We start from the raw sequence: 14900 nt of genomic DNA on the forward strand, positions 1-14900 counted from the left end.
TCGGCCGTCGTCGCGTGTGCCACGAAGTTGACGCGCTGTCTCTTGCCTCCCGGGTGTGCTCCGTGCACGACCCACCCGAGCGGAGTACGAGACGCCACTGGTTGATCGCGTCGTCCCGTCCGCATCTCCTCCGTCACCAGCAGGTGCCAGTTGTCTTGGCCGATCAGGATCTTCGGCGAGGCGTAGCTCGTTTTGAAGTGATGGCGGAGGTCGGTGAGGTGATGGCACGACGCGAGGACTTCGATGTTCAGTCGCTGTGGTGTTAATTTTAAGCCGTTGACTGTCCGTAGATTCAGTTCTTGCGGTTCCCCCGTGCGTCCGCATAGCTTCAGCGGGACGCGTCGTGAGCGTGTTGCGTCTGTCTTGTTATCTCCGATGGCAGTGATGAAGAGGGGTTCGATCGGTCCTTTGGCGCCCACTCGTCTCGCGAAGTCTTCGTCAATCAGCGAGATCGTTGACCCGTCGTCCAGCAGGGCCCATGTATCTGCTTCTCCCGCCGGTCCGATAACAGTAATTGGCGCCATCTTTAGGTAGGCTGTCGCACTTCTTGCGGCCCACGTCGAGGTGACCGCCTCTTCTTTTTCTTTCGGTTTCTGCCATGCTGGCTTCTTATGCAACAGCTCGTGGTGCGTGCGTTCACAGCTGTCGACGCCGCACTTCTTCTTTTTGCATACGTGTCCCCGGGACCGGAACCGTAGGCACCGGAAACACAAATTCTCGCGCTTCGCCGTATCCCAGCGCTCGCTGACGGCTGCTCTCTTGAATTCGGGACAATCTTGTGGGATGTGCCCCGGCTTCTGACATGCTGCGCATTTCCTCTCTTCCTTCGCTTGCGTGGTGTGCGTCCTCTGAGGCATGTTCACCATCTTCCGCCGACCGCTGGTGTTCTCCACTCTCGTCTCTGGCTCCGGCTGTGCGTATGGGCTGCACAGGTCCGCCTCGCGCTGTAAGAAGCGCGACAGCTTGACGAGGTCCGGTTCTCCCGCCGGTTGAGTCGCTGAATATTCGAACCAGCGGTGGCGTAGAGTGGACGGCAGCTTCTCTGATGTGATGTTGGTGAGCTCCGGGTTGTACATATAATGTACGCGGTCGAGGGCCCTGAGAGCGGCGACGACGTTGTTCACCTTATTTGCAAATACGCAGATGTCCCTCGGTGTGTCCGTGCAGCGTGGCAGCGCGCGCAGTCGTTCCAGCTCCGTTGCGGCGATTGCTTCTGGACGTCCGAAGCGCGATTCTAGAGTCCGCATGATCTCGGCGGGCTCGGTGTAATGCAGCAACAAGTTTTCGACCGCTTCTCTTGCTCTTCCTCTCAACGTACGCCGAAGTCTCGCAGTGTTCTCTGCGGCGCTGAAGCTGTCCGCTGATTCGGCGTAGGCGACCTTGAAGGAGAGCCATTCCTGGTGCGATCCACTGTACACTGGAAGCTCCCCGTAGTACCGATGCGATGGTCCGGGCCTGGCTTGGCGGGCGGCCGTCGCGATGGCAGCTGCTAGTTCGGCAATGTCGCTCTTCGGTGCGACAGGTGCGGCAATCGGTGCCGCGGCAGGGGCCGGTAGCTTCAGCTGTTCTATTGGTGCGGGAAGTTCCAGTTGCGGTTGCTCGATGGTGGCTGGTGATCCGTGTGTTGGCTGCATTACCGTTTCTTCGACTCCGTGTAGCGCGATCGATCGTTGCGGACTGAGCCATGTATCGATGCGCTGTGATTGCTCGTTCTCGTCCTCCGTGAGTGTTGTGCGCGCATCTTCCTCCTCTTCAACGAGCGCTTCGGCTTCTAATGTTGAGATGCGGGCGGCGGCGAGCTCTGCTTGGAGTCGGGCTTGTTCTTCCTTGGCGCGAAGATGCTCTTCTTTGAGGCGCGCCATAAGCAACAGCCGTTGTGACTGTTGACTCGACTTTCTTGAAGATCCTCGTACTGGTGGCGCCATCCCGTCGCGGAGTGTGGAGCCTTCTTCTGTCGTCGAGATTTTGGCAGCGGCGTCCGTGATGTGGGACCCGTGTACTATTTGATTGGCCGCGAGCGCTGACTCCTTCTTGTTCTGGCTCGCGGATACGACGCTCTCCGTTGCTGCGTCGCCTGAAGTTGTTGCCGGTGTCGCGGTGCTGGGAGGTCTGACCACTCGACGACAGACCCCGCTGTTCGGTCCCGTTGGCGACGCCGGCGAGTATTGCGTAGGCAATATTTGGCGGGAGGGGGGCATCGCTTGTGAGCCCCGCGGCACTCCCGGACACTTTTCCACTTGGGAGGAGGGTGCCGCCATCGGTGGCGGTCCCTGCGTCACTCCCGAACGCGGCGCGGTTGACTGGGAGGAGGTTGCCGCCATCGGTGGCGGTCCCTGCGTCACTCCCGAACGCGGCGCGGCCGACACAGCTCGTTGCTGTGCGTCTTGCAAAGTTGAGCCCGAGACAGCTTCGTTGCCGGGCCGGTCAAGGCGTGACGACCTCATCTTCTCGGACCGTGTGAGCACCATTTCTTCAATCTTCAATCTTCAATTTTCTTCGATCTTCCTCAAATGAATCCGGCTCGAAGGACCAATATTCCGGACGGCCACCGCTCAGGTTTCGGCCACCACGTGTGATTTTTAGACTTCTTACTCTCGTTGAAACGTGGTGGCTCGAGTATTGCCGCAGTGGCTGTCGCGGAACGGGTGCTGGGATTGGTTCGAGGAAAATAACGAAGTCTTCAGTATGGCGTTCACACGGTCCTCGTGGCTTGACCGGCGCAGGGCGTAGGAGCGAGTCTCTTCTTGTGCGACGGCTCTCTCCTCTTCTTCTGGAGAGGTCTTGACTCGTCGGCTCGCTGTCTCGAACTGAATTTGCAGTTTTTTTTTTTTTTTCCTACCTATGCTGATAGCCTTGAGAGGCTATTTCAGCTTCGCCCTAACGTTAGTAGGTGAGCTCGCGGGGCTCAACCGGAGAGTTGCTAACACTGACCCTAGCAAGAGCAGTGCTTCGCAGAATCTACCACCGGATCGGAAACGCGACCCACTGAGAAGATCCGGCGAGAAACTCAGTGGGCTGTGTCTATGGGTTAGTTCGCTCGTCGAGCCCTTCGTCGCAAGCGACGGGTTCGACGAGGACGGTGACCGGTGCTTGTGGTGCCTAAAAGCACCGTTAATGGATCAGGAGGATCCGTAATGACGTGCTTTGGGCGACGTCGACGGTTTACCATTCGGTCTACTGGGTCGGGTATGTAATTTCCAGCGGCTACGATGAGAGGGTTCTCATGTCGTGCCGCCTTCTCAAAATGGCGCAGTGATGCCGACTGTAGATACTTACTAAGAGAGTCGAGCTCCAGGTCATCGTGGAGATCCACATTCCTAAGGAACCATGGTGCTCCGACGGCTATCCTGCAGAATCGTGATTGAATAACCTGAAGGGATTTCAAGTGGGTGCGGGCTGAGTGAGCGAACACTACGCTTGCATACGTCATGACGGGGCGTATACAAGTTTTGTAGAGAGTTACCTTATTGCGAAGGGACAGTTTGCTTCGACTACAAAGCATTGGATAGAGTCGTCCTAGAATAAACGCGGCGCGGTCGCGTACCGTTTTTATATGGGGACGGAATGTCATCCCTCTGTCGAGGGTGACGCCTAGATATTTGACCTTCGAGACCCACGGTATGGGCTGGCCAAAGAGAGTGATGGGACTAACGGCGGAGGTGTTTGCGCGCCTACTACGGAGTGGGATGCTCGAAGTGATGTTCGGAGGGCGACCCCTTTTGAAGAGCACCGCTGCGCTTTTCGTGGGGTTGATGTCTATTCGCCACTTCCGGAACCACTGTCCCATGGTGGCTACTGCGATCTGGAGTCGCCGATGAAGCAGCGACATCTTCCTACACGAGTAGTAGATAGCCGTGTCATCGGCGAAGAGCGCTAGATGGGTCTCCGGAGACCGGGGTATATCATTGATATACAAACTAAATAATAACGGGGAGAGCGCGGAGCCTTGCGGGACTCCGGCAGTCAGTTGACGGGGACGAGAACGAGTTCCCTCTACTCGATATCGAAACGAACGGTTCGACAAGAAGTCTCGTATGATGAGCACGAGTCTGTCTGGCACTCCCATGTTGTACAGTTTGTAAATTAAACCGTTGTGCCAGACTTTGTCGAACGCCTTCGCGATGTCGAAGAAGAGGGCGCCGGTCGGGATTTGTTTACGCCTATTTAGTCCTATCAGAATGTGCTCCGTGAGGCGGTGCACTTGTTGTACGCACGAGTGTTTAGAGCGGAATCCGAACTGTTCGTCTATGAGAATTTTGTTCGCGGTAACAAAATCCCAGAGGCGTTTCCTAAGGAGCCGTTCGTAAATTTTTCCTATCGTCGAGAGGAGACTAATCGGACGGTAACTAGAAGTTTCGTTTGTCGGTTTGCCCGGCTTATGTATACCGATAACGTTCGCTTCTTTCCACACCGCGGGAAAGATGCAGTGCGTCATAGCGGCATTTAAAATTGTAGCCAACATTGCTATCAGTTGGACTGGCAAGAGTTTTAGCGCGCGGTTATGGATGCCGTCGGAGCCAGGTGCCTTCCTAGGTTGGAGGTTGTGGATCGCGTCTCTAACTTCGTCAATAGTAATGGGGGGTAACGCGTCCGAGGGCGGCAGGGAAGCTCTGCGCTCGACCTCCCTGTCGACTAACTCGGTGTGTTCGGGGTCCGCGTGTTGAGTGCTGGTGGTGCACTGTTCTTGCAGTGCATCGGCCAGCAGCTCAGCCTTGTCATCGTCATCGAATGCCGGTGGTTGGCCTGAAGGGCGTACGAGGGGAGGCATAGTAGCGGTAGTTTCGGATTTGAGAGTCCTAGCTAGTCGCCAGTATGCTTGGTGGGAGGGCGCGAGTTGTTCTAAATAACTATGCCAATTATCGTTACGCGCGTCGCTTAAGCGGGAGTGGACTTCGCGTTGTAGACGACGCATCTGAATCCGGTTTGAAGGCGTGGGAAGACGATCGTAGGCCCGGATTGCCGCGTTCCTAACTCTTAAGAGATTCCTAAGATCGGGGGACAGTCTGATGCGGTGGAAGCTGTCCTCCACATCGACTTCTTTTGAAGATCTAATGATCGCGGAAGAGATGTGATCGGTAATGATGTTTATGGATTCGACGGTGTCCTCGGGGGATGGATTCGAATCCGGGCCGTAAGGGAGGATTGGCGGAGCGGCGTCGGCTAGGCACGTGCCCAGCTTATTCCAATCCACCATGGTCCTCGTAACAGTGACTGGGTTGTGAGGGCGACCGAGCTGCATAACGACAGGTCGGTGGTCTGAGTCGAGCTCTGACATTGCTTCGATGGAACGCAAGCGCAGAGTTACGTTCCTAAGCAATGCCAGGTCTATAGTGCTCGGACGGAGCGCGATGTTATACGGATAACATGTTGAAGTTGGGGGACCGACTATTTCAAAGGTGAGGTCGTCTATAAACGCGTCGAGACGCCTACCGTTAACGTTTGTACGATGGCAGTTCCACCTAGTGTGGTGGCAATTTAAATCGCCTGCCAGGATGACGGAGTCTCCCATGCCGAACAGTGACTCGATGTCACTGCTCAGGAGGGGCTTGTCCGGGGGGAGATAAACGGATGCGATGACGATCGGCTGGTGTCCCGTCAGCGAGATACGGCACACTGACGCCTCGATATGTGAGAGCGAGGGAGTATCGAGAGGGACAACGTGCAGGGCCCGCCTATAGTAAATGGCAGTCCCGCCTTTGGAGGCGGTGAGTCTGTCATTCCTAACCATGACGTAATTCGCGACTTTCGGGTCGCGACGCGAGGGCTTCAGACAGGTTTCCTGCACTAATAGAATATCTACAAGATTATCGCGGAGGAATTCAAAAATTTGATCGCGTTGCCGCGCGAGTCCGTTAGCATTATAGAATGCTAACGTAAGGGAATACGGTTTTTCTCTACCTTTTTGCGCCATTGGTTACCGGTAAAGATTTTTATAACGTACGCGACACGGACTCGTAGACGTCCATGTGATCGAATGCGGCCGCGAGCCGCTGTTCGGGGGTTACCGACCTACGTATCGCGTCTGCGAACGATCGCAGACGGTCGAAGTTCACCGCAGTGACGAAGTCACGCACGAGCGCGAAGTCGTTGACGGCAGAGGGTTGCGGGGGACGGAACGCGGGCGCGGGGCGAGGTGCGAGCAGGGGCTGGGGCGCGGGGCGTGTCACGAGTGGGGGCGGGGGTGCGGTTTCCGTTCCCGCCTTCGTATACGGCAGCGGCTTTTTCCACGCCGAGACCGTGGGAACTGCAGCCGGCACGAAGGCGGGTTTCGGCACTGAAGGTGCCGAAGTCTTTGGGCCGACGGTTCGCGGAGCTGGGTGGGTTGGGCGTTTTCGCGGAGCCCTGGGACATCCACGGTAGTTCGCGGGGTGCCCTTGCTTAAGGCATAGGACACAGCTGGGAGGTTCGGTCGCGGTTTCCCTATCTCTAACGCAATCTATCGTAGCGTGATCGCCGAGGCATTTCACGCAGCGGGGGCGCGCGTGGCAATTACGCGCCGAGTGGCCATAGAGTTGGCACCTGTAGCACTGCCCGGGAGTGCCACGCTTGTGGGGGGCTTCGATCGAGATCCCGGATAGGCCGCAAATTGTCGTGAGACATGCGATCTTCTTTTTGGCCTCCGGGGTGGGTTCTAACGCCACGAGTATCATATTATAGGGCTGTTTGCCCCGCCCGCTGTGCATCCGGTGCACACTAACTATCGGGAGGGCCTGAGCGGTCAGATCCTCCTTAATGTAGTCTATTTCTAGCTCCTTAGGGACTCCGCGTATTACTACGCGGAGCTCGCGGTCCTCCTGAAGAGCATAGGTGTGGAAACCTATGTTCTCCTTTCGGAGGTATGCTGAGAGGGCCCTATGGTCGCCCGGCGTTGCGACCTTGATCTGAATCCCATGCGCGACGTTACGCGCATGGGTGTAGTTAATTTTATTTGCCTGAAGGGCCTGGGACACGCGATTCCACGCTGTCTTCTCTTGAAGTATCAGCGGGGGCGGGGCAGCTACTTTGGGAGCGGGCGCGGGCTTGGGACGCGGCGGTGGAGTTACGCGACGCGCGGAGTCCGACTCCGGTGTAACTACTACTTTCGGTCGAGAGGCGGACGCGGATTTCGTCTGTTTTGTCGTGGAGTTCCGGGACTCCACGGCGCGAGTACGCTTCTTTCCACGTGTCACTGTTTGGAAACCATCCGAGGTTCCGGGCTGAGGGCTGGACGCGGATTCGAAATCCATCTCCGATTCGGTATCGGAGCCTGAACTTGAAACGATCGAGGTCGCGGCGGACGTAGCGCGTGATGACGTAACCGACGCGGGCGCGGGGGTGGGGGTAGCGCTAGGCGCTTCGTGAGTCGCATCGTCGGAACGTGCGCTCGAACTTAACGCGGCGGCGGGGGGCGCGCGGCGTGCCTCCGAGGCACGGTTGAAATACGCGGCGACGGACGCGGGGGGGGAGGGATTGCCACGGGAGGCCCTATAGGCTAAATATTCGGCCCTAATTGTCGGGTACCTTTCCCGGAGGAACCCGACAAAATCACTGTCACTGACACTTTCACTGTTCTGCATCTTCGGTCTTCTTGCCCGGGGGGGGCGGCCCCGGGACTTTTGTTGAACTCGCCGAAAGGCGAGGCCCCGGATAGGATTTGTAACCCCCCTGTGCTGCAGGACAGCAAGGAGCAGGGGGGGGGAATGCCTATGCCGTGAAAACGGCAATCGGCGGGGAAAAGGAAAGGAACCCGCTCGGGCTGTATAGTGCTACAGCAGGCAGAATCGCGAGCGGGGGTCTAGTCTTGAAAAAGACTGTTGTTTTGGGAAAGGTTAGGAAATCGCTAGCCTGTGAGTGCCACAGGAAGCCTGATCGTAGCGATTGGTTTTGCCTTGAAAAAGGCAGTTGGTAAAGGGTGGGTTCGCGGTTACAACACTTTAGCGCACAAAAATGGACTCCGAGACGCAAATCGCAAGCGACCAACGGATCGGCACGTCCGCACTACTGAATTGTAAGCACGATGTATTCACGGTCACTACACTGTCGAGCACAACTGTGAGTTCAGAGACGCAGCTCGCAAGCGGGCCACGGATCGGAAAGCACGTCCGCGCACGACCGAGTCGTGAGCGAGAATGAATTTGCAGTCAGTCGGGGTCGTCGTACCCCCTTGCGGGGGCACGGAGCGGGCCTCGGGGAAACCCCTTTGCCCGGGCATATAACTCCCCGCCTATCGAGGCAGGGGTGGTGCGCTGCAGGACTGAGTGAAGCAGGCTTGGAGTTGTGATGTTGGGTGGGACCGCTTTTTCTTCTTTCTTCCTTCTCTTCTATCTTCTTCGTCGTCAGCAGGGGGCGGCCGCTTCTCTCCACAATGTTTTTTTTTTTTTTTTTTTTTTTTTTTTTTTTTTCTTTTTACAATTTAATATTAACCTAACTTAAGCTAAAGTAAACCTAACTTAATCTAACTTACATCTAAGTGACAGCAGCGCGCCGTTCCTGCACTCCGTGGAGTGCCGGGGCAGCGCGCGCCGTCACACCTAAACCTAAACCTAATCTAACTTAACCTAACATAACCTAATCTAACCTAGCATGGGGGAGAGAGCAAGCCGCACTCCTCGCTAGAGTCCTCCCCCTCCTCTCCCCATTGTTACAATTTTGATGGGAGGGAGGACTGTAGCGGGTATGAACACCCCATCCCAAAAGGGGGTGGGGGGTAGGGTCAAAGCCCCTAATGGAAATGAGGCTGCACCTACGGGGTGCAGCCGCGGTCCCCATACGGGAGACCCGCCAAACGGGCAAGAGGCGTGGGACTAGAGGCTGATGAAACTCAGCTCCGAGAGGGGCGCTCATAGGTCCTCCCCGGCCTCACAGCCGGCGAGGAGCTTTAACTCCGAATGATCGTCGGGGGTACCAATAGCTCCCGCGGCAACGCCGTACCATCCGGTGGTCTGGCGTGCAACGGGGCTATGTTGTGGAGATGCTCATGGGGCCCATTTTCGGCTCGCTCGTACATATTACGGGCGAGCCTAGTCACAAACTCCACGAGCGACTCCACACCTAGGTCCCGGGCAATAACGTCATTTCTGACGTACTGCCCGGCCCCGACGATAATGCGGAGGGAAAGACTCTGCTGGGCCTGCAACCTAGATCGCTGGGACGGCGACAACAGGTGATACCAGGCCTCAGCAGCGTATGTGAGGCGGGAACGGACGTATGTCTTGTAAATGGCGAGTTTGGTCCTGGTCGGAAGCCCGGACGCAAGCACCGGCCGCAACAAGAACCTGGCCGCGCGAGTCTGACCGATGACTCGGTTGACGTGCGCGACCATGCTCAAGGAGCGGTCGATGTCGCATCCGAGATACCGGACCGTGGTCCTGAACTCGACATTCACACCTCGGAGGCTGAGTTTCTTTGGGACGACTCTGATACGGACCGGACCGTAGAGTAAGGCCGCGGTCTTTCCCACATTGACCGCGACTCTCCAACGGTCCAGCCACTGGGGCAGTAAATCCAAAAGCCTCTGCATCCTCATAATGGCTGCAGAGGGGAACGGAGAGGACGAGAAGTAGGCCGAGTCGTCAGCGAACAAGGCCAACTTCACGTCCTCCTCCCACGCCCGAAGGTGACCCTCCAGTGTGGGGATGTCATTAGTGTAGAGGGCGTATAGGATAGGTGATAGGACACTACCCTGGGGAACCCCGGCCGTAATGGGACGCACGGAAGACCGTGCGCCCTCGACCGCGACAAAGAAGGTTCTGCCCTCCAGATACGACCCGAGCAGTCGCACGTGAGCGTGCGGTAGGCCCGCGTCCCGCAGCTTGTGGACCAGCCCCTCGTGCCACACACGGTCGAAGGCCTTCTCGATATCGAGAAGGACCGCGACCGTGTATTGGCGCGAGTTTCGCCGGTCCGCCAAGTGATGCAGGACACGGGTCAGTTGCAGAGTCGTCGAGTGGCCGCTTCTAAAGCCGAATTGCTCCGGCCTGAGGAGAATATACGGCGATATTCTCCTCAGGAGCAGCCGCTCGAACAACTTGCCCACGTGCGACAGCAAGGTAATCGGTCGGTAACTGGAGGGCTTTCTCCTGTCCTTGCCGGGTTTGGGCAAGACGATAATCTTGCCCAATTTCCAAGTTCCAGGGAAGTGTCCTACCCTGAGAATGGAATTAAACAATCGTGTCATTGCTGACACGATTGAAGGAGGGAGATTTTGTAGGGCGAGGGGGGGAATACCGTCCTCGCCGGGGGCTTTGCGCCTCTTCATCAGCTTGATGAGGAGGCGCACCTCCCTGGGAGTGACTAGATCGTCACCTCCCAGCTCGACTCCCGGCGATTCCGGTTTGAGGAGTTGGATTACGCCCTCTGACACCTCCCGATGGAATGCAACCATCGAGGGTGCAGAGACATTCGGAGTGAACTGCCGCTCCAGCGAGTTGGCCAGGACTTCAGCACGAGCCAACGGTGTAAAACACCGTCTTCCCCCCTCGTCCTCCAAGGGGCAAGTGGGGAAAGGCTTGTTCGTGAGCCGGCGACAGATGCGGTGAAGGGGGGCCATCGTACGGTCGTCGGACGCGTCCGACAGTCTCCCCTCCCAGGTGTCACCCCGGTAAGTCCGCATCTTAGTCGCCAGCTCATCCTCAAGTCGGTTTAGCTCGCGCTTAATCCTGGGACACCTAGATGTCGCCCAGAGCCTCCTAAGTGCCCTCTTCCGACGAATTAACGTCTTGAGGTGCACCGGGAGTTCCGCTCTGGGCCCCCCGCTGGGTACCAGAGTCGTCGCTTGGTCCAGGGCTCCCCTGATGGTGTCGACGAGACGGGAAGCCGCCGTGTCGACCTCATCAGGGGTAGACGGGTCTTGAAACAAGGATTGGTCGGCCAGCAGTCCCGTAAAGGACTGCCAGTCGACCCTAGGCCTGAGAGGGGATGTCGCGACCCGAGTGAGCCCCAAACCCACCGTGACCAAGATCGGTAGGTGAGGGGTACTCAGGTCGTACAGTGCCTCTATCGCTAGAGGGCACCGTAGCCCCTTGTGAACACACACGTCCAAGACGTCCGGTTGGTACCGGGCCAACGTTGGAACGTGGGTGGGTTCGTTGGGGCCGACCACGCAGTAGTCCCCCCTTTCGGCATCCTCGTACAATCGCCTTCCGGGCGCCGTGATGATTCGGGAGCCCCAAGCGACATGTTTCGCATTGAGGTCCCCGACCACCAAGGCCGGATGGCGATCATGGTTCAAGGCCCGTCTAATATCGTCCTCGACAAAATCAGGACCCGGGGGTCGATACGCGGCATAAATCCGCAATTCGGCCCCCGGTACGTGGACCCTCACCCCGACCGTTCTGGTAGAGGTGAAGGTCAGTAGCTCAAGCTCCTCGTGCACCACGTCCCTCCTGACGAGCGCCGCAGTGCCCCTGAACGGGCGCCCGTTGGAGGTCAGTTCGTCCCGTCGGTACACGAAGTAGTTGGGCATCCTAAAATCTTGTCGAGGTTTGAGCTTGGTCTCACCCAGGAGGATAACCTGCGGGTCATACTCCTGGGCGAGTCGGATCAGCTCCGACCTCCGGGACCCTATCCCGTCGGGGTTCCAATAGATGATGCGCAGCTCCTGGCTAGCCATTGAGCTGCGCAATCATCCGGTAGAACCCCGCGAGCAAGGCCCCGAAGGGACTGGCTCCCGAGGCGATCTCTCGGATTACTCCGGAGATCACCTCGGACAGTTTCTCCCACAGGGAGAGGAGCCAGGCAGCGAAGCCGGCAGGCTGCGTGTCCTGTCGACCACTGCGCCGCTCTCTCTGCGGGCGGGGTGGTAGTGGGGGCTGTGGGTCGCCCAGAGTGATATTTACGTTCTGGGACGGGTCGATGTCTATTGTCTCCATGGGGCATGGAGGTTCAGTCGTTATCGGAGGTTCATTCGTTGGCGCAACTTGGCCTTCCCTAAGGGCAGCTGCTTCTTCCATTTCCTTTTTTTTCCTTTCTTTGGCCTTTATTTTTTTCTTTTTATTTTTTTTTTGGGTTTTGGTTAGGGCAGGTTGCAAATTAAACACTGCCTTGTTGCTAACACGAGGGGCAGGTCGCGGCTTTGTAGCCTGTCGCTGTGGGTTCGCCTCTGCCATTAGGGTGGCCGCTGTTGGGCTGGCCTCCACAGTGGCAGGTTGTCTGTTAACCGGAGGGAGAGTAGGGGCTTGGGATGTCTTTCCCTTGCCCTTGCCCTTCCGAGATGGGAGTGGAGCGATACGTGGAGCGGGGGTAGGGGCTTGAACGGCACGCGTCGCTGGCGGTACGGGGGGAGGAATAGTGACCCCCATCATCCGTGCCCTCCTGCGGTAGACCACACACCGCTTGTCAACAGCGGCATGGCCCCTCCCGCAGTTGGCACAGGTGAAGGGTCCCTCCCTTGGCCTCGGGCAGTCCGCCACGATGTGCTCACCCGCACATCGTACGCAGCGGACCGCTCGGTGGCAGTTGCTGGAGGCGTGTCCGAAGGCCTGGCAGCGATGACACTGCGCAGGTCCTCGGCTCGAACGCCATCCCTCAACTGACACCCCCGGCAAGTACATCAGTTCTTCAACTGCGTACAAGCGGGCGAGGTCATCTTTCGAGAGGTGGTCCAAGGTTACGTAAAAGACGCAACCTGGCCGCCCTCTCTTGGCCCGTATACACCGCGCGTAGCGAGCCGGAAACCCTAGCTCCTTCAGGGAGTTAACGATTTCTGTCGGGTCGGTGTCGGCAGGCAGTCCTCGAATAGCCACCCTCGCCGGGATCTCCTCCTCCAACGCGTAACAATACCATTTAATGGCATTGTCTGTGGAGGAGACCCCGACGAGATAGGCCTGGACAACCCTATATTCTTCTCCCGACGCAGGCAGAAATCGAAACCCTGTTCCATATGGACGCACAGATGGGGCCCTCCCCAAGCGCTCCCTTAAGGCCGCCATATGGCGGGACCAATTGGGGAGCGCCTCGACCATAATAGGGGGATGGCGGCGGGGGACCACGCTGTTACCGGACTTACCTGGAGCAGGGGGATTACATTGAGTATTTTTGGTGGGAGCGAATTGCTTGGCTGCCATAGCAGCGTATGAAGTTGAAGGGGTCGGGGACTCGGGTGCACCGGTCGTAGGTTTGGAATGTTCGAGGTCCATGTACCTTGTTGATTCAAGGTTGCCCACTGTGCAGCTTGTAATGGGGGCACCTCTGCGCGGGATTGTTGGAATGGGTGAGATTGGAGGAGAGGGAGACCGAGGAGGCGTACGCAGCTGCTTAGCTGCTGCAGCCACGGCCGTCTCGACACACATCCTCGGTCTGGGAATGGGCTTGCGAGTGGGGGGGGACTCCTTACTCGAGGAAGAAGAGGAGCGAGAAGAATGAGTTACATCGGACTCATATTCTGAGTCCGTTGTCTCGTAGGAAGTCTCCTCGCTGTCCTCATCCTCTTCGGCTTCATTTATTGATTTGGACGAGGGTCCAATTCGGGGTCGTTTGTCCTGGGCTTCGGAAATGCTTCGGTCGGACTCGGATCTGACCTTCTTTCGCGGCCGAGGGGGTCCAGAGCGATCCGTCAACGGGGGAGACGAAGTTTCCTCTGGACGAATCCTCGGAGTCCCCTGGGCTGCGACCGAAGGCCTGGGCCGGTCGTCCTTTCCGGAGTCCATTTCCGGGCCGGTGGGTTGGGAGCGATGGGCGAAAATTCCCGCCATCGCTTGGCGTCCCTTGCGGGACGGACCGGGCGTGCTGATAATGGGGGGAGATGTCCCCCCCGACATGATATTGGCTATCTAGTGGGCAGCAGCAGGGTCACCAGGCATCAGTGCCTTATTAAATTACAAATGAATTAGAAATATATAAAGATACAATCCCTTACGGGGGTTCAGACCGACTGAATAAATACTTATAAATAATATTATATATAAATATGGTTCCGGTCTATTGATGCTACTTATATAACTATTGGACTATATAAACTTGCTAATTTGGAAAGAATTCGAATAAAATAAGTAATAAAAGAAGTAAAAGAACTAACTACACAATACCATACAATAATACGATAACAGACAACGAACATACGTAGTCATGCATTGAGTCAGCGGGTTGTCTGCAGGCAGCCGCTGACCACGGCTTCGACCGGGAGCCACGAACCTAACACCAGATCAGTGAGATCGATGTCAAGCCCGAGCCCACGGTCGCGCGATCAATACCGCTGCTCCCTACCGACTTACTCACCAAGTCAATGCGACCCAGAAACAAACAAACAAACAAAGAATAATTTGGAAATTACTGGTGTTAGTTAAATTAACATCAGCTTTTTCACGAACAAACAAGACGAACAGGCAGGTTAAATCGGTCACTAAAAATTTAATTTAATACTACTAACATAAAACGTAAAGGTAAGCTTACAATCTATGGGCAGTCGTCAGTCGGATTACGTAGCTAAATTAAGGTAAAAAAAATTAAATGTATTGAAATCTAAAAATATTAAAGTGAAAGAGGGTAGAAATGGAGGAATTCTGTAATTTGGAAGAAGGAATGTGTGTTATTTCAATTTAAAATAAAACAACGATTCCTATTGGCTATAGATGTGGCAAAACAAGTGATGCGATAAGGGATTGTTGTAAAGCTGAGAGCAGACTATTAATTTAAAATGAATTAATTTAATTGATTTTTTTATTTTTATTTATTTATTAATTTATCAAAACTAGGTTTAACTGAGACTAAGGGGGTGGAAACTATGGTGGTAACTATACTAACTAAAAACTATTATTTACACTAATCTAAACTAAACTAACTAAGGCACCTACACCCATGTACTCTAGCCTATACTGATCCGACTGCCAGTTCGGGTTTAGAATTCAGCCCTTCCTAGCCCCGAAGGGTAGGGGAGGACTGGGATCGGACACAGGTGGCCAGACTCAGCGGCGCTAACGTAACTC

General features: G+C 56.1%; 1 protein-coding gene across 1 annotated transcript; it reads right to left on the reverse strand.

Moving 5' to 3' along the window:
- Positions 1-12132: 12132 nt before the first annotated feature.
- Positions 12133-13736, reverse strand: LOC119629880 (uncharacterized). Its single transcript, XM_038017399.1, has 3 exons — positions 12591-13736; positions 12401-12508; positions 12133-12291 (listed from the first exon to the last, which is right to left on the reverse strand). The coding sequence occupies exons 1-3, from the start codon at positions 13734-13736 to the stop codon at positions 12133-12135; spliced, it is 1413 nt and encodes a 470-aa protein (XP_037873327.1).
- Positions 13737-14900: the final 1164 nt, after the last annotated feature.

This window comes from Bombyx mori, chromosome 18 (assembly GCF_030269925.1).
Source record: "Bombyx mori chromosome 18, ASM3026992v2".
Lineage (NCBI taxonomy): Eukaryota > Metazoa > Arthropoda > Insecta > Lepidoptera > Bombycidae > Bombyx > Bombyx mori.